Source organism: Ranitomeya imitator, chromosome 3, assembly GCF_032444005.1.
Source record: "Ranitomeya imitator isolate aRanImi1 chromosome 3, aRanImi1.pri, whole genome shotgun sequence".
Classification (NCBI taxonomy): Eukaryota; Metazoa; Chordata; class Amphibia; order Anura; family Dendrobatidae; genus Ranitomeya; species Ranitomeya imitator.
The window spans coordinates 608,680,933-608,705,560 of record NC_091284.1 but is presented as its reverse complement, the minus strand read 5'-3'; the positions used below and the strand labels follow the sequence as shown (position 1 = coordinate 608,705,560).

At 42.9% G+C, this 24,628-nt stretch overlaps 1 protein-coding gene across 16 annotated transcripts in view; it reads right to left on the bottom strand.

Annotated features, from left to right (window-relative positions):
* Positions 1-24,628, bottom strand: part of MYCBP2 (MYC binding protein 2) — a 380,821-nt gene that overhangs the window by 182,924 nt on the left and 173,269 nt on the right. For all 16 annotated transcript variants that reach the window (XM_069758078.1, XM_069758080.1, XM_069758086.1 and 13 more), the window contains 8 exons: positions 17,296-17,413; positions 14,796-15,000; positions 12,555-12,708; positions 10,356-10,528; positions 10,109-10,234; positions 9,871-9,998; positions 9,692-9,783; positions 4,428-4,562 (listed from right to left, as the gene is read on the bottom strand). In XM_069758078.1, coding sequence (XP_069614179.1) covers positions 4,428-4,562; positions 9,692-9,783; positions 9,871-9,998; positions 10,109-10,234; positions 10,356-10,528; positions 12,555-12,708; positions 14,796-15,000; positions 17,296-17,413 — 1,131 coding nt within the window. The remainder of the gene's footprint in view (positions 1-4,427; positions 4,563-9,691; positions 9,784-9,870; positions 9,999-10,108; positions 10,235-10,355; positions 10,529-12,554; positions 12,709-14,795; positions 15,001-17,295; positions 17,414-24,628) is intronic.

Sequence of the window (24,628 nt, the reverse complement as noted above, 5' to 3'; positions counted from 1 at the left end):
ACACCCCAAAAATTTTGAGAATAAATACCCTTTTAAGTGGGAAAATGACCATATTGAGTATTTAGGTATTCGGCTGACACTCTCAGCAGATAAAATGCTATCACTGAATTATGAGTCTCTAAGGAAGAAAATCCAAACTGATATGTTACGTATGAAGAAACACGAACTGTCATGGCTGGGCAGGATTGCATCGGTAAAAATGTTCATTCTCCCACAAATACTGTATTTATTCCGCAATCTCCCCATCATATTCCCAATGAAAATATTAAAAGATTTTCAAGCAATGATTTTAAAATACATTTGGCAAGAGAGAAAACCCAGAGTCCAAGCGGACACGCTTTACATCCCTATGAGTAAGGGTGGCCTAGGGTGCCCCTCAGTGGTCCGGTACTACAGGGCCGCATTATTCGAACAGTTACGATTCATGTGGAATAATGATGATGATCGGCACTGGATAGCAATTGAAAAACATCTGATGAGAACCTCCAATGTCTCAGCTTTTTACCATGCACATCAAACTATAGCCCCTAATAGAAACCTAAAAATGTCCCCAACAATAGACGCGGCTCTGGAGCTATGGAGTGTGCTGACTAATAAATTAGGCCTTATACAAACCGCATTCCTCAAAGCTCCCGTGGAGACACTGGAACATTGTATCCCGGACCTCAAACTTAAAAATTGGAATTTACCCAAAACCACCTCAATTGGGAACTTGTGTGATGGGGAGGAAATAATTACTTTTACATCATTACGAGATAAATACAATGTTCCTCAAAGGGATTTTTACAAATATTTGCAGATCCGGCATTTCCTAACTGAAAGGAAAAAACAGATGCCTGCACCGCCATCTAAACTTTACTCTATGCTGATGAACCCGACATCACAGATTAGAGCGCTGTCCACAAGCTACGACTGTATGTTGGAGAATACCCTGCCCTCTCTAACTACATACCTGCAAAAGTGGGAAAAAGACCTAAACTGCACATTCACACCGGATCAGTGGAGGGCATCCTTCTTAGTTATTGGAAGCCAATCTAAATGTACTAACCACATAGAAAACTCCAGGAAATTGTTATATCGGTGGTATTTCACTCCCAGTAGATTGTCTGGGATGTTCTGCAGTTCCCCAGACACGTGCTGGAGGTGTGGAGACCCCTGTGCAGACATGCTACATATATGGTGGAGTTGTGACAGAATTAGACGTCTGTGGGAAGCCGTAGATCATCTGATGTTCCAGATTTGTGGTATACCGGTGAATCTTAATGCACAGCAGGTGTTACTCGCTATTGATTTGAAATCGTTTCCCTATGAGCTCCGAACAGTGATTGTACATATTATTGTAGCAACAAGAATCAAAATTGCTAGTTACTGGAAAAACTCCAGGTGCCCCTCACTGCCCGAGGTCGTATCACTGATCAACGAAAATTGCCTATCAGAAAAAATAATCGCTACATCTAATAATAATATAGCTCAATTTCAGAAAAAATGGAACAATTGGTTATCTTTCCGTTTAAATACCGTTCTTAAATAACTTTGCAGATTTGCATATAGAGAATGTGATTGGATAGTTATTGTAATGTCACCATATCCCCTATCCTCTTCCCTTCCCTATTCCCCATAACGTTGTGTTAATTATTAAGAATTTAATGTCAATAAGATGTAATGCTCGACACAATTTGTAAATAAATAAAAATTTATGTTTAAAAAAAAAACAAAAAAAAAACAGGCCTTTGGCGGCTTAGAGCTAAGTATTCAGACATTATACATTTTTTAACTAAAAAGTTCCTTTTAGCCACACCCTGCAAGGCCTCTACTTCTCTCCAAAGGCATCAGTGAGATTTTCTCATGCCCACATAGCTATACTAAATGCTCATTACTTCCCTTTATCCCAAAATCCTGTTCTTCATAGAGAGGATGGATCTGCATTTTCCTCCATACATTGTATTTATTTTGTTCCTTACTAGTCCCTGAACTTAAAAGCATAAATTTAAAATTTTCCCAGTTTTATAATATCATTTATTAGGCTAGAGCAGTGTTTCCCAAACTCAAAGCCTTACGGACCCCACAGGTCATGTTTTCAGGATTTCTTTAGTATTGAGCAAGTAGTGGAAGTATCATCAAGGCATCAGGAATTGTCTCACCTGTGCAACACTATGGAAATCCTGAAAACATGACCCATGGGGTCCATGAGGACTGGAGTTTGGGAAATACTGGGCTACAGAATACATGCTATGCAATGACTAAATTCACATTTATTAAAAGGACAAATGGCATACAACATAGGCAAGTTCAGACCTTGCTGCCACGGGAAGAAAAATAGGCACTGCACTGAGGTGGGCACTTCTTAATACGTCACAGCTGTAGGAGTCAGAGCTGGAGTAGTCTGCAGTAGATTTTCATTTGCAAAATTTACCTATAAGCCCACAACGCTGCGGGTTTGACGCTGCGTACAGCCGCAGCTTCAAACCTGCAGCATCCAGATGTTACAGCATAGTGGATGGGATTTCTTCCACTCTGCGTTAAAAGACACCCGTGGCTCCCTGCGTAAACGGACATGCGGCGCGTCTTTCCAGACTGCAGAATGTCTATTTATGTTGCGGAGACGCTCAGTATCGGCAGCATAAATTTCCCATAGACCATCATTAGATGCGGTAAAACCGCATCATCTTTATAGTCATATACGTAGTAAGTGAGGATACACAGCTTACTACGCATGTTAACTAATTTAAATAATGTCTTACCTTGTTCCAGCCATAAGTTCGCAAACACTGCAGTTCTCGCAGTGAGATCAGCTGACCGCGAGAACTGCCGTGCACGTGACTGCCGCGGTTATCTCCGGTCACTAGCAAAGTTCTCATGGTCAGCTGATCATGAGAATTGCAGTGCAGGTGACCGCCAGAGATCAAGTTATCTCCCGTGGTCATCTACAAGCTCTGCTGTGTCTAGTTGTCAGACTGGATGGTGGCATAAAGCTACTGTTCAGCCAAAGGCATCCAGATGTAGCAGAGCTGGACTCGTCGTGGGACACTTGGTAATTGGACTACATCGGACAGGGAGTATTTGTGTTGGTTTATCATTTTATTTTTATTGCCGATCGAGGGCATCGGGGATTAGGCGATGCAGTAAGTATGGTAAATTAAGATTATTAAAGGACTTTATTCTCGCTGTGTCTTAATTGACCATATAACTATAGGATTAGTAATGGATAGGTGTCTTATAGACGCCTCTCCATTACTAAGCCATGGGCTTGATGTCACCGGACAATACGAAGGTGACCTCAGCCCCACAAATATTACTCCACTTGCCACAGCTACAGGGCAATTGGGAAGAGCCGGGTAAAGTGCCACAATTGGGGCATCTTTGGATGTGCCAGTTGTGGAGCGGCTGCGGGCTGCTATTTTTAGGCTGGTGAGGGCCAAAATCCATGGGCCTCACCAGCCTGAGAATACAGGGCCGCAGCTGTCTGCTTTTACCTTGGCTGGTTAACAAAAATAGGGGGACCCCACGTCACTTTTTTTGGAGGGGATCCCACTATTTTTGCTAACCATCCATGGTAAGCACACTGCTGCAGCCTGGTATTATCAGGTTGGTGAGGTTCATGGATATTGGATCCTCACCAACCTGAAATACCAGCCCCAGTAGTCTGCTTTACTCTGGCTAGTTAACATATATAGGGGGACCCACGCTATTTCTTTTTTTAATTGTAATTTATTAAAAAAGAGGGGACTTCTCTCTGTGCTTTCCTCCACTGTGTTGTGCACGTCAGGCTTTGTCACAAGATTCACCGTTATGTAAATTAGTACACATGCGTAGTAAGCTGCATTACCACACTTAATATGCATGTGACTATGAAGAGAATACAGTTTTACCGCTTCTAATGAAAATGCATGGGTAATTTACGCAGCGGAGACGAAGAGTCTCCACTACATAAATGGACATGCAGCGGTCTAGAAAGACGCGCCACATGGCCATCTCTGCGGGTGAGCCGCGGGCATCGGTGCAAGCATAGTGGGTATGGGACTTCTTGAAATCCCATCCACTATGGTGTAACAGCTGGACGCTGCGGGTTGGACGTTGCAGATGTATGCATCGTCCAAGCCGCAGCATTTACTGACCGTGGGAACAAATCCCAATATATCTGCAAACAGGAAATCACTTTTTTTCCTTCCCTGAAGCCAAATTCAATTAGCTTTTTTTCAAGTTACAAAAAAAATGCATGCAATGAAAAAACACACCAAAAATGCATTAAAAAAAACGCATCAAAAACACAGGTGCCTCAGATGTAGATTTGGTGCAGATTTTACCTGCGTCAAATCCTGAGCAAATACTGAGCTATTCCGGACCGTGGAAACATACCCTTATAATGAAAAGTGTTCTTACAGCCACAAGATCATTTATGGGTTATATAGGATGAAACCAAGTATTACCCATCATCTGTTGTAATCGAAGCTTGTCCATGAGAGCCACAGTCACTGCTAGGACCAGACACACGTGCCCACGCCACATACCACCAGCCAGCTTGTAAAAGGACGGGCTCATCAAACATCATAGCATATTTCTCTCTAGGGTGGAAGACAAAATCAAGCGTCAAACAGGCTGTAATTTGTTAATTAGCTCTGATATGAAGTCTTAATTAGCTTACATTCTATACTGATGAAACATTACCAGCTGCTCATGTGAGAGGGTAACGTCCAGCCTATGCCAATGGCTTCTAAGCAGATCCCAGGATGAGAGATCATAGCAGTGGAGTGCTTCTTACAGTGCCATGAAAAAGTATTCATGCCCCATGAACAATCCACATTTATTTCAAGTTACACGCAAAAACATAAATGTATTTTATTGGTATTTTATGTGATACACCAACACAAACTAGCAAGTATTTGTGAAGGGTTAGGAAAATGATACAAGGTTTTCTAATTATTTTAAAAATAGAAATCTGAAAATTTTGACGTGCATTTGTATTCAGCTCCCTGTAAATAAAATTAAATAATTTTAAATAATTGTAAATAATTTCTCAGTATAACTACAACTGTTCTGTGAAGGCCTCAGAGTTTTGAGAAGTCATGTTTGCAAAAAGCCATGTAGGGAAACAGCCAAAATGTGGAAGTAGGTGCTCTGATCAGATGAGACCAAAAAATAACTTTTTGCCAGAACACTAACACAGCACATCACCATCCCCTCCATCAAACATGGTGGTGGCAGCATCATCATCATGCTGTGTGGATGCTTTTCTTCAGCAGGGACAGGAAAGCTGGTCTGAGTTGATGAGAAGATGGATGGAACTAAATACAGGGCAATCCTGCAGGAAAACCTATTATAGGCTTCAAAAAACTTGAGCCTGGAGTGTAGTATCACCTCCCAGCAGGACAATGACCCTAACATACTGCCAGAGCTACAGGGGAATGGTTTAGCATATTCATGTGTATGAATGGATTAGTCAAAGTCCAGACCTAATCACATTGAAATTTGTGACAAGACTTGAAAATTGCAGTTCAAAGATGCTCTCCATCCAATCTCATTACATAGTTACCTAGATTGAAAAAAAAACACCTAGTTCCATCAAGTTCAACCTTTCTCTACCAATTTTACATTTGGCCATTGAGCTGCAGCTATTTTGAAAAGATAAACGGGTACAAAATTCAGGGTCTAGATGTGCAAAACTGGTAGAGACTTACCCTGAAAGACCTGCAGCAAAACGTGGTCTTACAATGTAGTGACTCAGGAGCGCTGAATACAATGCACGTCACAATTTTCAGATTTCTAAATATTGAGAAAACCATGTCCCATTTCCTTTACACTTCACTTTGTGTTGGTATATCACAGAAAATCCCAATAAGATACATTTAACTTTGTGGAGGTAACATGAAAAAAAATGTGGAAAAGTTCACAGAGAATGTATACTTTTTGAAGGGCTGTATATATTCATTGTAAGAGCAATATATTCCTAGTATAGGCTATCACTTTACGATTACTTATTAATGATGAGTGAATGTGCTCTGATAAAGTGTTATCTGAGCATGCTCGTGTGCTAACAGTGTCCTCGGCGTGCTCTAAAAATGTTTGAGTCCCCAGCGCCTGTATGTTTAGTGGCTGTTTCGACAGCCTGTTAGGCAATTCCTGCATGTGTTGCGGTTGTCTAAAAGCTGCGAGACATACAGTCACGGGGACTGGAACATATTTTTCAAGCACGCCAAGGACAATCTGTTAGCACACAAGCATGCTCAGATAACACTTTATCAGAGCACATTCACTCATCGCTACTACTTCTGTGACAGTGCTGCTTTACACTGCGTCCACTTCACAGTTTTGCCCCTGTACACAGGCCAAAGCCTTCCACTGTGCAGGGAACTGCAGCAAAGTCCTTCTACTCCCAAGATTGGTCAGGGACGCAAAGGCACATCATAGTAATATACTGCCAAATGATAAAAAATCATTCTTAAATGAGAAAAGTATATATATATTTCAGATATTCGAGTATAAGCTGAGATGTTCAGCCCATTTTTGGGGGCTGAAAGTCCTCCTGTCGGCCTATACTCGAGTCATACCCGGGGGTCGGCAGGGGAGGGGGGCGGGGGCTGTCTAGTTATACTTACCTGCTCCGGCGCGGTCCCTGCAGTCCCTGCTTCTTCCAGCGCTGCCTCTTCTTCCTGTATTGAGCGGTCACATGGTATCGCTCATTACAGTCATGAATATGCGGCTCCACCTCCCATAGATGTGGAGCCGCATATTCATGACTGAAAATTAGCGGTAACGGTGACCACTCAATACAGGAAGAAGATGCAGCTCCGGGAGAAGCAGGGACCGCGCCGGGAGCAGGTAAGTATACGGGGAGCGCAGCGCTGTGCGATATTTACCTGCTCCTCGCTCCGATGCGGCTCCGTCTGCAGCGTCCTCTAGCAGTGACGCTCAGGTCAGAGGGCGCGGTGACGTTTTTTTATTGCAGCAGCAGCATAATATATTGGACCGCTTTATATGGAGCATCTATGGGGTAATCATCAACGGTGCAGAGCATTATATATGGCACAGCTTTCTATGGAGCATCTATGGGGTAATCATCAACGGTGCAGAGCATTCTATATGGGGCACAGCTTTATATGGAGCATCTATGGGCCATAATGAACAGTGCAGAGCATTATATATGGGGCAGCTTTATGTGGAGCATCTATGGGGCCATAATGAACGGTGCAGAGCATTATATATGGCACAGCTTTATATGGAGAATCTATGGGGCCATAGTGAACGGTGCAGAGCATTCTATATGGGGCACAGCTTTATATGGAGCATCTATGGGCCATAATGAACAGTGCAGAGCATTATATATGGGGCAGCTTTATGTGGAGCATCTATGGGGCCATAATGAACGGTGCAGAGCATTATATATGGCACAGCTTTCTATGGAACATCTATGGGGCCATAGTGAACGGTGCAGAGCATTATATGGGGAACAGTTGTATATGGAGCATCTATGGGGCAATAATGAACGGTATGGAGCATCTATTTTTATTTTTGAAATTCACCGGTAGCTGCTGCATTTCCCACCCTAGGCTTATACTCGAGTCAATAAGTTTTGCCAGTTTCTTGTGGCAAAATTAGGGGGGTCGGCTTATACTCGGGTCGGCTTATACTCAAGTATATCTATCTATATATATCTATACAGACACACACATACATACTAGATGGTGGCCCGATTCTAACGCATCGGGTATTCTAGAATATGCATGTCCACGTAGCATATTGCCCAGCCACTTAGTATATTGCCCAGCCACTTAGTATATTGCCCAGCCACTTAGTATATTGCCCAGCCACTTAGTATATTGCCCAGCCACGTAGTATATTGCCCAGTCACGTAGAATATTGCCCAGTCACGTAGAATATTGCCCAGTCACGTAGTATATTGCCCAGTCACGTAGTATATTGCCCAGTCACGTAGTATATTGCCCAGTCACGTAGTATATTGCCCAGTCACGTAGTATATTGCCCAGTCACGTAGTATATTGCCCAGTCACGTAGTATATTGCCCAGTCACGTAGTATATTGCCCAGTCACGTAGTATAGTGCCCAGTCACGTAGTATACTGCCCAGTCACGTAGTATACTGCCCAGTCACGTAGTATACTGCCCAGTCACGTAGTATACTGCCCAGTCACGTAGTATACTGCCCAGTCACGTAGTATACTGCCCAGTCACGTAGTATACTGCCCAGTCACGTAGTATACTGCCCAGTCACGTAGTATACTGCCCAGTCACGTAGTATACTGCCCAGTCACGTAGTATACTGCCCAGTCACGTAGTATACTGCCCAGTCACGTAGTATACTGCCCAGTCACGTAGTATACTGCCCAGTCACGTAGTATACTGCCCAGTCACGTAGTATACTGCCCAGTCACGTAGTATACTGCCCAGTCACGTAGTATACTGCCCAGTCACGTAGTATACTGCCCAGTCACGTAGTATACTGCCCAGTCACGTACTATATTGCCCAGCACAGAGCCACATAGTATAGAGAAAAAATAAACATATACTCACCTTCCGAAGGCCGGTTGAAATCCTGCTATACTCACCCTCCGCCGCCTTTCCCGCTCCTCGCCACGCTCCCGGGACCGCTCCATTGCAAGCGGCAGCTTCCGGTCCCAGGGCTAGTGTGAGCAGGACCTATGATGATGTCGCGGTCACATGACCGTGACGTCACGGCAGGTCCTTGTCGCACACCAGCCCTGGGACCGTAAGCTGCCGCTTGCAATGGAGCGGTCCCGGGAGCGTCCCAAGGAGCGGGAAAGGCGGCGGAGGGTGAGTATAGCAGGTTTTTTTTTTATTATTATTATTTTTAACATGACATTTTTACTATTGATGCTGCATAGGCAGCATCAATAGTAAAGAGTTGGGGACACACAGGGTTAATAGCAGCGGTAACGGAGTGTGTTACACCGCGGTCCGTTACCGTTGCCATTAACCCGGTGTGAGCAGTGAGTGGAGGGGATTATGGAGCGGGCGCCGGGCAGTGACTGCAGGGGAGTAGGGGAGGGACTAATCGGACTGTGCCCGTCGCTGATTAGTCGCGGCAGCCATGACAGGCAGCTGCCAAGACCAATCAGCGAATGAATAACCGTGACAGAAAGACAGACAGACGGAAGTGACCCTTAGACAATTCTGTAGTAGATATATGTAATTATGTTAGAATGATTTTCCTTTTAGAGAACTGAAATCAATACATATAGTCTCATCAGATTAAATGGAAAAGTGGGTAAACATCAATGTGTAAGATTTCATCTACTATGATATTTGCTTCCACTGCGGTGTTTTGTAGGATTTTTATAATAAAATATCAGGTCTGATATATAGCAATAAATCAAAAATGCAGTGCGATTTTTGCTGTCAAAATGCATCATACGATGGGATTTATTAAAGCATCAGAGCTTCAACTAACAGAAACCCTGATATTAGGGCCAAGAGAGCCTTACACCTGCAATGCTGGCTTTCAAGCATATATATGGTAGTCGTCAAAAATTTGACTAACAAGTCAGGGGTAAGATCACAGGATATAAAAGCCAGTACTTGCCGACATACGTGTCTACACTTACAATGCTCTATGAGAAATTAGAAGAAAAATGTTATATATCATTTGGGCCAGGTTAAAGTGGTAGTGGAAATGATTACCACTGACTATTCTAATTCTAGATGTTTGCTGCCCTCACCTGGCGGCACAGTCATATGCAAGAACATCAGTCTCCGCTAGAAGATCCCCATCTGTTTCATGGTCGCCTCCATCAGACCCCAACTCAAATAACTAAAACGGCGAGGAAAGAAAAAAAAGTTGAATAAGTTTTCTCATAAAGTTACATAAAATCTCTGAATTGGCCAAATCATAGCATACCTTTATTTTTGCTGTGTATTCGCCTCTCCCACCAAAAAGACCCAGCCCACCAAGGAGAATGTCTGTGTCTGCACAGAAACGAATGGCTTCAACTGAATGAGCAGAGTACCCCCAGCCACCACCATGACCTTAAAAAGAAAAAAAAAAAAAAAAAAAAAAAAAGACGCAAGGTGAATACAAAGATGGCTGCCAAATATTTTTGCACTTTTCTTGCCATGTATAAAAATAGGATTCATACTTTCAAATCTGTTCACAACACTGTAATCTTCCTTTGAATACACTTTCATTACAGACTGGGTTTCTTCTTCTGTGCTCGAGACACCCATCTTCAAGTCCTGCATAGCCGCCAGTGTGTCAAGGCATCCTGGAGAAGAAATAATAAAAAAAAAGTGAATATATTAATATTATTATTATTATTATTATATGAAATATACTACATGAAATTAATACATTTACATAGCTGGGATTGCTTTCCCAAAACATACCCAATAAATGCAAGGCTGCATGTGATCGTGTGGTCACTGCTTTTTGTCCAGTGGGCAAGGCCAGCTCTGGGCTTAGTATGCTACACCGTAACTGCATGTCAGGGGCTGACGGGAGCCGGGAGTCCGCTATGACCGCATTATAACACCACAACTCTCGTGTGTTGGTTTGAAACCTGTAACAAAATGTTGCAAAAAAATAAGGAAAATTAAACCTGCTTAAACGTATAACTGCAAGAGAACTAACCGGTTGGTCTAAATGATGAATGCAACGCTCGCCACTAGTCTATGCTGTTTGGATACCAATTAGCAGCATATTCTCAGAATCTAAATCACTGGGGGTCCAACTGCTGGGACGACCAGGGATTCTGAGAAAGGTTCCAGGGGCCTATGATATGAGCAATGCAGAGCCCAGAACTGAGTTACAATCACTAGAGCGGAGGTCGAACATGCGCACCTCCATTTTATTCAATGGACGGCAAGAGAAAGAGTACAGCACTCCGCAGTCCGTAGGCAATAAATGTAGCGGAGACTGAGAATGCCCACAACTCTCATCAGGATTGCTGAGGGTCTCATCAAGTAAGTTTTCCTCTAATAAAAGGGTATTCATAGAAAATAAAGTTAAGGCCTAAATGAAAAGAAGTGATGAGAAAACTGCTCTTGTCACAGCACTATTTGTATTCTTCACCATAATGAACATATGAGTATACAGCATTTTCAGAAATATCCTACATTACAAGTCATCAGAAATCTATTCCAGGAGTTTGCAAAAAAAAAGTGACCTAAAGCAGGGTATGTTTGATTAAAAGGGACTGGAATATTATTTTCTCTCTCACTCCAACGGTCCCCGCCAGTCCTGCACTGCGGAGGCCTGTAACTGGCTGCAGTGGTCAGGTGACTGATCGATGGAACATCATCCGTGCAAGACCGGCAGAAACACAAACACAAAGGGGAACGATTCCGCTGGTAAGTAGTGATGAGCGAGTGTACTCGTTACTCGGGTGGTCTCCAGGTATTTAGTTTTTGTTGACGCAGCTGCCTGATTTATGGCTGCAAACCAGCCTGAGTACATGTGGGGGTTGCCTGGTTGCTAGGGAATCCCCTCATTTATACAAGCAGCTGTAAATCAGGCACAGCTGCATCGACAAAAACTAAATCTCCGAGCACTCACAAACACTTGGGAGACCATCCGAGCGTGCTCGGGAAAACCAGAGCAACGAGTATACTCGCTCATCACTACTGGTAAGTAATGTCCCATTTTATAACTTAACCTACTGAAACATTTTGTAAAGTGCAGGAAAACCACTTTAATGTGGGCTCGCATCTCATTTTAATATAAAATAGTAATCTAGCTGTCAGACAGAAGAGCAATGATTCCATAAAGATGCTGCTTGCCGTAATAACCAGTCAAAAGCAGAACAAACCTGAATTATACCTTCAATCCTTCCATAACCAGAATCAGAGGCTTGCGGTAATGCGTTCATTAACTTTACTGAATAGAAAGAGTTTTAGAGTCAGTTTGTGACTCAAAATACTTTAAAGGGATTGTCCACTACCATGACAACCCCTTCTCCATCAGCAGGTTTGCCCCCAGGAAAATAACACCTATATTCACGTCCGATTCCAGCAGTGCCAGCATCTGCCCTCGTGGGGGTCGCGTCACATTGTTATGCCACGTGATCCAGGAGCCCAATCTGCGCTGGCGTCACTCTCCGCGCCTTTGAACAAATCAGACATCAAAAGGAAGCGAGTGGCAGGCACAGCTCTGATTTCTTCTTGATGTCCAAAGGCGCGGAGAGTGATGCCAGTGCTGGAATGGCAAGTAGAAGTGTTAAATTACCAAGGGCAAGCAATCTGAGTGACGAGGCGATAATTGAGTAGAGGTAAAAGCTTATGGAGTGAGTAGTGGAGCTTAGAACAAGTTAACATTTCAAACTTTTGAGTTTCAATATATATTTTTCCGACATCGGCAAAGTCTTTTTCTAATCATTGTATTAGCTGCTGTACTCTATAATGCCAGCCAATAACAGTGTTCTTAATACTTTGGGCACAGCCTTGTGGTGGCAGCATTTGTGGTCATCAGCACCGGAGTACACTCTAAAAAGGCTGTAGGTTACGTATGGTAGATGAGCTGCATAGAGAAGTCTGGAGGGAAGCAGTTTAGTACATGCATGAGACTTGATTGCTCGTAGTTAGACAAACCTCCAAATCACATCATGGACAGGGTCCAAGCACACTCCAAAACCTTGAAGATCTTCTTGTTCAGAATCATTAAATGTAGCACAACTCCCATCAACTTTATTAATTAGAAGGCATTTGAATGGCGGAGGTTCAGACATAGAAGCTGGCACGAGACCTGCAGAATAACAGAGGCGAGAAATTACAAAGTATGTTCACCATCCCGTATCAGGACTCAATTACAAGAGAAGCAACAAATCCTGTTAATCACATTTGGCTTGGTGCATTATAAAGGGGGATTGTTAGGAGGCACAAATACAGCAAAGTCATAAGGACACCAAATGCAATACATTTCTCTTGATCAAGTGAAATGTCAAGTAGTAGATTTTGAAGGCGGTTCGTATCAGGCTGTATATTTTGAAGGCGGTTTGTAAGCAAGCATAGACTGCTAGAAGTCTCCTAAAAAAATCCAACTCTTAAAAGGGTATTCTCAAATTATTAAACTGCCTTTGTTAGAGAACAAGAAAAAAGAAATCAAGCTTGCAATTGGTTTTCTTTTTCTATTTACTTTTATTCTCCTGCAATTTTCTAGTTAGCCAATAAAGGTATCACTCCCAGAATACTTCTGTCATCATTGGGCAGAAAAGTATTCACATCGATTCTCCTGCAAAGAAAGCTTTTGTTGGCATACCAGTCACCTCTCTCCAGCCATTAATTTCTATACAGCGGTAAGCGGTATCCCGCCCAAACTGTCATCGATCACAATCAACAGAACCCAGCATCAGGGCTCTCACTTCCCTCAGCCGAGTGCTTGTTCAAATGCACCGTAATCTCTCTATGTAAATACAGTGATAGTGTGGACTCAGAACAAACCATTGACAGCTGGATGTGCTACAGCAAAACTTGTGCTGAGCTTTACAATTCTACTAACACTACAAGCTCTGATATTCACCAGAAGGAGGACTGCCTGCCCAACCAGGAAACGAGGAGACTAAGGAGACCGCACACTTGTGAGCTGCTCACAGAGACGTCTTAAAAGTAGCCCGTGAAGCTACCATTTATAGCTAGAGTTAAAGTTCGTTAAGACCAGCATCAATTCATATAACGTATTTGAAGGGAACCTGTCACTCCCCCCAGGCGTTTTTAACTAAAAGAGCCACCTTGTGCAGCACTAATGCTGCATTGTCAAGGTGGCTCTTTTAGTTGGGGTCCCTGCCAACGCTGAAATAATTTGCCCCTCATGTCTTTTCCCCCCTGACACAAACGCCTCCCAGCCGTCACTCAGGGACTCCGTGCGCCGCCTCCATTTTCTTCTTGGACGTCCCCGGCACCTGCGCTGCAAGTTCCCATCACGTGATGGGAGTCAAAGGGCAGCGCAAACTGCACATGCCAGACAAAAAAAAAAAAACAGCGCAGGCGTCAGGGGCGTTCAGGAAGGAAATGGAGGTGGCGCCCAGAGCACGGAGTCCCTGAGTGATGGCTGGGAGGCGTTTGTGTCAGGGGAGAAAAGACATGCCCCCCTGACAAACTGCAGGCAAGAGGGGCAAATTCTAAAAACAATTATTTCAGCATTGGCAGGGACCCGAACTAAAAGAGCCACCTTGACAGAATATAGCATTAGTGCTGCACAAGGTGGCTCTTTTAGTTAAAAATGCCTGGGGGATGACAGGTTCCCTTTAAAGTTATGTCATGTTTCAAAAAACTTTTGGTCAGTAACTATTCAAAAAAAATACCGTCCCTCACTTGACCTCTCAGGGTTCAACTGTTGTACCTCTGCTGGTGCCCCCGATGATGTACACCGCAAGACCCGCTAAGCTCAGTTATTGGCTGCAGGGCAATCGATGTAACAGCATTGCTGCAGTCAAACAAGAGGCTGGGGCAGCAGCAAAAACATAGCACTTGAACCTGGGGAGGGCCAGTAAGCGAAGGGTTTTTGTTTTTGTTTTTTACAAGTGACTTTGGATATGGTGAAAAAGTTTCCTGAAAGGTAACAATCCATTTAAAAAAGTATTTTTTTATACAGTTGCCCAACATTTCATTAACCAACCTACACTTTAATACTTTATACAACTGTGTATTTAGTAAGATGCATATAGAATGAAGCTTAAAAATAAAGTGCCAGACATCCGTGTGATATGGCAATACACTACGTATCGCAACAAACAAGTAAAAAAGCAAACCGATCATTTTTTATGTATATAGCGTAATTATATATACAATATTGATCCATTTAAAACAGAGCAACACGTCAATCTTCTAGATTACCTATTATATGTCGACTTGCAAAGATTTCAGATGTGGCCAAAACATGAGAGTTTATGAGTGCTTCATCTATCCGCAGGAAGGTCTGGTCTCCACTTGCACCAACCCATGTTGCTTTTCTGCCATACTTGGCGCCGATGTTGGGCATAGACGCAGGCTTTGCATTCCAGTAAGGCATGTCTATGATTGGCCTTCCGAGCTGTCCTTTCTGAGAGTAATCAATGACATTCCAGTTTTAATAATCACATAAATTAGTTTGTAAATACAAAATGTGTATTACCACTTATCTTTAGGAGGGCATTTCCACCTTAGACATGTATGGAGAATCCTGTATGTACAATGTCTTAAAAAAGTATTTATACCCTGTCAACTTTTCCACATTTTCACATTACACCCACAAAACCAAATTTATTTTTATATAGTGATGTTTTAAAAATATAAATGTGAAAATTCTGAAATGCAGTTGTATTCAGCCCCCTTGAGGGAATACTCTCGCTGCAATTACTGCTGCAAGTCTGCTGGGGAGGTCTCTGCTGAAGAAAAGCATCCCCACAGCATGATGCTGCCACCATCACGTTTGACCGTGGGGATGGTGTTTTCAGGGTGATGTGCAGTTTGAGTTTTTCGCCACACAAGGTATTTTGCATTTAGCCTAAAAAGTTCCCGATGCAGCTATTCAGGAAGCGCTATAGCTAATCGGATAAGCTCTTATCCGAAGCTATTCGATCAACCCTAGTTGAGATGAATCTGTGCTATACTTTATGTACATGCTTCATAGTGACCAGTGCTGTGGGGTCAGAGTAAGGGAAATTGAGGAGTCCGAGTCGATGGTTTAGGTTATCAACTTCACAGACCTGTTTAAAACTTTTTTTTTTTCACTGCTCGTTAGTCTTTTTAGGGGACCTGAATCTGCAATACTCAGATCGCATGTGCTATATACTGCGATGACACAACATTGTTGTATATAACAGAAAGCACTGTCTCCTTTGAAGCCCGGCTACAGGCTGGGTTTCAAAGGAGCTCTGTAATGACAGGCATTGGACGGAGGGTCATAAGCAGACCCCCTGGTTGATATAACACCCCATCGGCGACCCGCAATCACGTCACAGGCACGTTGATGGGTAGAGAGAATGACGCGCACGCATGCAGGAGCATGTTAAATGCCAATATCAGAGACCGACAGAGGCATTTAACAGGTTAACAATTGCGGGTAGAGCACCACTCCAATTGCAATTGGTAGTGACAGATTCTGGTTGTAATACATAACAATCACGTGCCAGGTATGGACGGTGGAGTTCGTGCAGGGGATTAGATGCATATTTTTTTTAAATAATTATAAAAGCATGTATGTATGTATGTATGTATGTATGTATGTATGTATTTCCTCTATACTTCACAAACACTTGCTACTTTGTGTAAGTATAATCACAAAAAATCTCAATAAAATACATTAAAGTTTGTGGGTGTAATATGGAAAAATGTGGATAAGTTCACAGTGTATGAATACTTTTTCAGTGCACTCCATGTCAAATATTTCACAGATAGAGGTCCCAAATCCGTCACAAGAAAGAGGTTACTTATCCTGCATGTGGGATGGGAGCTGCATGCAGGGGTGGCAAGGAAGGTCCATGGCTTTAGCTATTCATTGAAATGGGAGTCTCACACATGGGGGCACAGTTGCAGGCACAAGACTGTGGCAACACCCTTCTATCGGCCATTTAGGAGTTACCTTGTGATGACATCTACGGCTAGTTACTCTTACATAACACAAATTTCACATGTTAACAGGCATGGAGAGTTCTTCCAACATCTTCAGAGTTTCCATTCGATAAGGACCGTAGCTCTCATCAGATTGTGACATGGACTCTGCTCCGCAGAAGTTTGATTTTAACCACTTTCAGGGCAAGTTCACATGGTGTTTTTGGTGCTTTTTTTCTGCAGCAAAACATGATCTTCTTGGCAGGAAAGAAGCTGCGTCAAAAACGCAGGTTTAGGTGCGTTTTTATCTCTTTGTCCATGCTAATGTTATTGAGTTTTCAGCAGCAAATAACGATACCTGCGTTTTAGCTCCGTTTTTTTCAACACCCATTCAAGGCAATGGGTGAAAAACACTGAAAAAACGCAGCAAAAACACTAAAAGAAGTGACATGCTCTATATCCAAAAAACACAGCAAAGCACAAAATACTGCTCACGCAAAAAACCAATGTGTGTGCTTGAGATTTCTGAAATCTCATAGGCTTTGCTGGTACTGTAAAACAGCTGAAAATTAGCATAAAATAGCAGCAAAAACACCCTGTGTGAACTTACCCTCAAGATGTACAATAGAAAATTATATTGTGGTACCATTTTAGCCATAAGTCCTAGAATAGTTGTGTCATTTTTGGGCATAAAAGCATTTACAATCACTTTCATGAGAATAAAACACTCCCGTTATCTGGAAGAGGTGGACATTACAATAGCACTGCAAAGGAGAATTTATATAGATTTGCTTTAGCAACTTACTGAGAAGCTTCCAAACGTGAAGACCTGGCCATCCATTAGTAGGACTGCAGAGTGATTGCTCCCGGCAGCGACTTGGGTGCTGGGTCCTGGCAGTGCCTGCACCAATGTTGGACATCCTCTACAAGGGTAAAGGACATTTCAAAGACTAATATCACTACATGAATATTATTACAAGACTACTCCATAAAATGGCAAATATACGGCTTAGCAATAACATGCCTAGTATACATTACATAATGGGAACAAGCTATAAGGGAAATCATGTTCATACATTACAAGTCAAGTTATAACATATCCACCAAAGGAGGAGAAATGGACCGTCTCCACTTACACAGAGAAATTCTAAACCTCACACACAAGAGCAGGGGTCCCCAACCTGTAGCTCGGGAGCCACATGTGGCTGGTGGCTGTCTGCCAGCTTGGCGCATTAGCTCCAGGTTTAGTAAACTGGTATGAAGAGCACATCTCAAAATGGTGAACTTTGTGAGTAGCCCTGCACAGAAGAGCAGATTTGGGTACTCTTCTACTGGTCTTGGGGGGGTTTAGAGATAATTTAAGTATGGTACGCTAGAGACAGGATGATACTACCGGTCATAGGAGGTCAAATGACACAACAAAGGTACACCCAAATGGAAGCAGAAATTATACAACTATTTGTACTAAATAACAATAAAAATAATAAAAGCTACCATGGGTATTAGAAAATACAAATGGACAATCGGAAATTGCCAAAATAAAAGAGAGAAGAAAACCGACCAAAAATGTCCAGAATATACAATATTTTATTAGTAACATACATTAAAAATCAAAACAATAACAATGGGACATAATTACATAAGAACAACCGGGTGTGATAAGAATAGTACAAAAAAGAATGAGTAATATCAATAAAAAAAAAATCAATAAAATTAAATTAGATAAAATCACAGGGACGCCCATACCACTCAGTGGATACCAGTGTTAAGACCATTCACATAGCATTTTGGTCTTAATACTGGTCAATTTATTTATTTATTTAATTTTTAACTACAGAAATTGAAATTTATAGTCTTTTTTAGTTTATCCCCAAATCCATCACTTTTCTAACGGTAAAGTCCCCTTATTCTTTATGCATGCGAATTAAAAGAAATCTGCCCTCCCTCACTACAGAGCCCTGTATACAGAAAAAGTGACCCAACAGCAGCCATGTTTCAGCTGCATAATTTAATAAACATTTAATGGAAACATCACTTATTCTTTATGAACAAAGAGGAAAGAAAAAAATATATGGTATATTTAACTGCTACCACTGAAATCTATATATATTTTTTTACACTTATTTTCACATTTTTTTCTCCGATACAAAGATGCATTGAGATTATATATATGTATATATACAGTGGGGCAAAAAAGTATTTAGTCAGTCAGCAATAGTGCAAGTTCCACCACTTAAAAAGATGAGAAGCGTCTGTAATTTACATCATAGGTAGACCTCAACTATGGGAGACAAACTGAGAAAAAAAACCCAGAAAATCACATTGTCTGTTTTTTTTAACATTTTATTTGCATATTATAAATAAGTATTTGGTCAGAAACAAAATTTCATCTCAATACTTTGTAATATGTCCTTTGTTGGCAATGACAGAGGTCAAACGTTTTCTGTAAGTCTTCACAAGGTTGCCACACACTGTTGTTGGTATGTTGGCCCATTCCTCCATGCAGATCTCCTCTAGAGCAGTGATGTTTTTGGCTTTTCGCTTGGCAACACGGACTTTCAACTCCCTCCAAAGGTTTTCTATAGGGTTGAGATCTGGAGACTGGCTAGGCCACTCCAGGACCTTGAAATGCTTCTTACGAAGCCACTCCTTCGTTGCCCTGGCGGTGTGCTTTGGATCATTGTCATGTTGAAAGACCCAGCCACGTTTCATCTTCAATGCCCTTACTGATGGAAGAAGGTTTGCACTCAAAATCTCACGATACATGGCCCCATTCATTCTTTCATGTACCCGGATCAGTCGTCCTGGCCCCTTTGCAGAGAAACAGCCCCAAAGCGTGATCTTTCCACCACCATGCTTTACAGTAGGTATGGTGTTTGATGGATGCAACTCAGTATTCTTTTTCCTCCAAACACGACAAGTTGTGTTTCTACCAAACAGTTCCAGTTTGGTTTCATCAGACCATAGGACATTCTCCCAAAACTCCTCTGGATCATCCAAATGCTCTCTAGCAAACTTCAGACGGGCCCGGACATGTACTGGCTTAAGCAGTGGGACACGTCTGGCACTGCAGGATCTGAGTCCATGGTGGCGTAGTGTGTTACTTATGGTAGGCCTTGTTACATTGGTCCCAGCTCTCTGCAGTTCATTCACTAGGTCCCCCCGCGTGGTTCTGGGATTTTTGCTCACCGTTCTTGTGATCATTCTGACCCCACGGGGTGGGATTTTGCGTGGAGCCCCAGATCGAGGGAGATTATCAGTGGTCTTGTATGTCTTCCATTTTCTAATTATTGCTCCCACTGTTGATTTCTTCACTCCAAGCTGGTTGGCTATTGCAGATTCAGTCTTCCCAGCCTGGTGCAGGGCTACAATTTTGTTTCTGGTGTCCTTTGACAGCTCTTTGGTCTTCACCATAGTGGAGTTTGGAGTCAGACTGTTTGAGGGTGTGCACAGGTGTCTTTTTATACTGATAACAAGTTTAAACAGGTGCCATTACTACAGGTAATGAGTGGAGGAAAGAGGAGACTCTTAAAGAAGAAGTTACAGGTCTGTGAGAGCCAGAAATCTTGATTGTTTGTTTCTGACCAAATACTTATTTTCCACCATAATATGCAAATAAAATGCTAAAAAAAACAGATTTTCTGGAATTTTTTTTCTCAGTTTGTCTCCCATAGTTGAGGTCTACCTATGATGTAAATTACAGACGCCTCTCATCTTTTTAAGTGGTGGAACTTGCACTATTGCTGACTGACTAAATACTTTTTTGCCCCACTGTATATACTGACCCTCCGGTGGCCCCCCGGATCGAAGCGGTTACCGACACTCCTCGTGCGCTCCTGTCTGAAGAGTGCATTGCAGTAACCGCGTCGGTAACCGCTTCGATCCGGGGGGCCACCGGAGGGTGAGTATATAACAATTTTTTATTTTTTTAAATTATTTTTAACATTAGATCTTTTTACTATTCATGCTGCATAGGCAGCATGAATAGTAAAAAGTTGGTCACACAGGGTTAATGGCAGCGTTAGCCGAGTGCGTTACACCATGGTCAACGCTGCCATTAACCCTGTGTGAGCGCTGACCGGAGGGGAGTATGCGGGCGCCAGGCAGTGACTGTGGGGAGGAAGGAGCGGCCATTTTCGTCCGGACGGTGGCCGTAGCTGATTGGTCGTGGCTGTTTTGCCGCGACCAATCAGCGACTTGGATTTCCATGACAGACAGAGGCCGCGACCAATGAATATCCGTGACAGAAGGACAGACAGACGGAAGTGACCCTTAAACAATTACCGTATATACGCGAGTATAAGCCGACCCGAGTATAAGCCGACCCCCCTAATTTTGCCACAAAAAACTGGGAAAACTTATTGACTCGAGTATAAGCCTAGGGTGGAAAATGCAGCAGCTACTCTTAAATTTCAAAAATAAAAATAGATGCTCCATACCGTTCATTATTGCCCCATAGATGCTCCATATACAACTGTGCTATATAGAATGCTCTGCACCGTTCATAATGGCCCCATAGATGCTCCATATAAAGCTGTGCCACATATAATGCTCTGCACCGTTGATTATGGCCTCATAGATGCTCCTTATAAAGCTGTGCCATATATATATTGCTCTGCACCGTTGATTATGGCCCCATAGATGCTCCTTATAAAGCTGTGCCCCATATATATTGCTCTGCACCGTTGATTATGGCCCCATAGATGCTGCTTATAAAGCTGTGCCCCATATACGGTATATTGCTCTGCACCATTGATTATGGCCCCATAGATGCTCCTTATAAAGCTGTGCCCCATATATATTGCTCTGCACCGTTGATTATGGCCCCATAGATGCTGCTTATAAAGCTGTGCCCCATATACGGTATATTGCTCTGCACCGTTCATTATTTCCCCATAGATGCTCCTTATAAAGCTGTGCCATATATAATGCTCTGCACCGTTCTTTATGGCCCCATAGATGCTCCCTATATAATGCTGTGCCATATACAGTGGGGCAAAAAAGTATTTAGTCAGTCAGCAATAGTGCAAGTTCCACCACTTAAAAAGATGAGAGGCGTCTGTAATTTACATCATAGGTAGACCTCAACTATGGGAGACAAACTGAGAAAAAAAAATCCAGAAAATCACATTGTCTGTTTTTTTAACAATTTATTTGCATATTATGGTGGAAAATAAGTATTTGGTCAGAAACAAACAATAAAGATTTCTGGCTCTCACAGACCGTAACTTCTTCTTTAAGAGTCTCCTCTTTCCTCCACTCATTACCTGTAGTAATGGCACCTGTTTAACCTTGTTATCAGTATAAAAAGACACCTGTGCACACCCTCAAACAGTCTGACTCCAAACTCCACTATGGTGAAGACCAAAGAGCTGTCAAAGGACACCAGAAACAAAATTGTAGCCCTGCACCAGGCTGGGAAGACTGAATCTGCAATAGCCAACCAGCTTGGAGTGAAGAAATCAACAGTGGGAGCAATAATTAGAAAATGGAAGACATACAAGACCACTGATAATCTCCCTCGATCTGGGGCTCCACGCAAAATCCCACCCCGTGGGGTCAGAATGATCACAAGAACGGTAAGCAAAAATCCCAGAACCACGCGGGCGGACCTAGTGAATGAACTGCAGAGAGCTGGGACCAATGTAACAAGGCCTACCATAAGTAACACACTACGCCACCATGGACTCAGATCCTGCAGTGCCAGACGTGTCCCACTGCTTAAGCCAGTACATGTCCGGGTCCGTCTGAAGTTTGCTAGAGAGCATTTGGATGATCCAGAGGAGTTTTGGGAGAATGTCCTATGGTCTGATGAAACCAAACTGGAACTGTTTGGTAGAAACACAACTTGTCGTGTTTGGAGGAAAAAGAATACTGAGTTGCATCCATCAAACACCATACCTACTGTAAAGCATGGTGGTGGAAACATCATGCTTTGGGGCTGTTTCTCTGCAAAGGGGCCAGGACGACTGATGCGGGTACATGAAAGAATGAATGGGGCCATGTATCGTGAGATTTTGAGTGCAAACCTCCTTCCATCAGCAAGGGCATTGAAGATGAAACGTGGCTGGGTCTTTCAACATGACAATGATCCAAAGCACACCGCCAGGGCAACGAAGGAGTGGCTTCGTAAGAAGCATTTCAAGGTCCTGGAGTGGCCTAGCCAGTCTCCAGATCTCAACCCTATAGAAAACCTTTGGAGGAAGTTGAAAGTCCGTGCTGCCAAGTGAAAAGCCAAAAACATCACTGCTCTAGAGGAGATCTGCATGGAGGAATGGGCCAACATACCAACAACAGTGTGTGGCAACTTTGTGAAGACTTACAGAAAACGTTTGACCTCTGTCATTGCCAACAAAGGATATATTACAAAGTATTGAGATGAAATTTTGTTTATGACCAAATACTTATTTTCCACCATAATATGCAAATAAATTGTTAAAAAAAACAGACAATGTGATTTTCTGGATTTTTTTTCTCAGTTTGTCTCCCATAGTTGAGGTCTACCTATGATGTAAATTACAGACGCCTCTCATCTTTTTAAGTGGTGGAACTTGCACTATTGCTGACTGACTAAATACTTTTTTGCCCCACTGTATATAGTGCTCTGCACCGTTCTTTATGGCCCCATAGATGTGCCATATAAAGCTGTGCCATATATAATGCTCTGCACGGTACTTTTTGGCCCCATAGATGCTCCTGATATAATGCTGTGCCATATATAATGCTCTGCACCGTTGATTATGGCCCCATAGTTGCTCCATATAATGCTGTGCCATATAGAATGCTGCTGGTGCTGCCATAAAAAAAAAAAAAAACACATACTCACCTCTCTTGCTCAGGGTGCCGGCGCTTTCAATATTTACCTGCTCCTCGTGCGGCCCAGTCTCCAGCACTGACGCTCAGCAGAGGGCGCGCACTGACTACGTCACAGCGCCCTCTAACCTGAGCGTCACTGCCAGGAGACGCTGCAGACGGAGCCGCACCAGAGCGAGGAGCAGGTAAATATCGTGCAGCGCTGCGCTCCCCTTACCTGCTGCGGCGCGGTCCCTGCAGTCTCTGGCTTCCCCGGCGCTGCAGCTTCTTCCTGTAATTGAGCGGTCACAGTTACCGATCATTTACAGCAATGAATATGCGGCTCCTCCCCTATGGGAGGTGGAGCCGCCTATTCATTTCTGTAATGAGCGGTGCCATGTGACCACTCAGTACAGGAAGAATCTGCAGCTCCGGGGAAGCCAGGGACTGCAGGGACCGCGCCGCAGCAGGTAAGTATAACTACACAGCCCCCGCTCCCCCTCACCTGCCGACCCCCGGGTATATGACTCGAGTATAAGCCGAGAGGGGGACTTTCAGCCCAAAAAAGTGGGCTGAAAATCTCGGCTAATACTCGAGTATATACGGTATATAGTAGATATATATTATTTTTTATTATTATACATTTTTATAGCGCCATTTATTCCGTGGCGCTTTACATGTGAATACGGGGAAAAAATAGACAAATACATTAAACATGAGCAAAAAACAAGGCACACGAGTACATAAGGAGGGAGGACCCTGCCCGCGAGGGCTCACAGTCTGCAAGGGATGGGTGATGAAACACTAGGAGATAATTCACTGCGACAAGCGTCTTGTGACGGCAATTCTCATACAAATTGCATGATCTAAACCATTGGGGCAGCTTTAGAAAAAAAAAATCACCACCGAGTTGCAATAACATCTGACTTGGATTGAAGTCTATAGCAAGTAAGTCGCGTGCAACTTGCTACCTGTGAGAGAAGTGTAAGGGTTTTCAAGTGTGTTACATTTTCTGTGTTTTTATAGGTTCAATCAAGTACTAAAGGAAATCATTAGATGCAAAACTGAAAATGTGTCACCACAATCTCATGAGACAGACCCGATTTTTGACTATCAAGTTTTTTACATGTTGGTGTCAGCTTCGGTATCATATTACATTTAACCCCTTAGTGACCGAGCCAATTTGACCTTATTGACCATTCCATAATTTTGAAATCTGACCACTGTCACTTTATGTGGCTATAACTCTGAAATCGGTTCAACAGATCCCACCAATTCTGAGAAAGTTTTCTTGTAACATTTTCTACTTAATGATAGTGGTAAACTTTGTACGGTATGACTTGCGT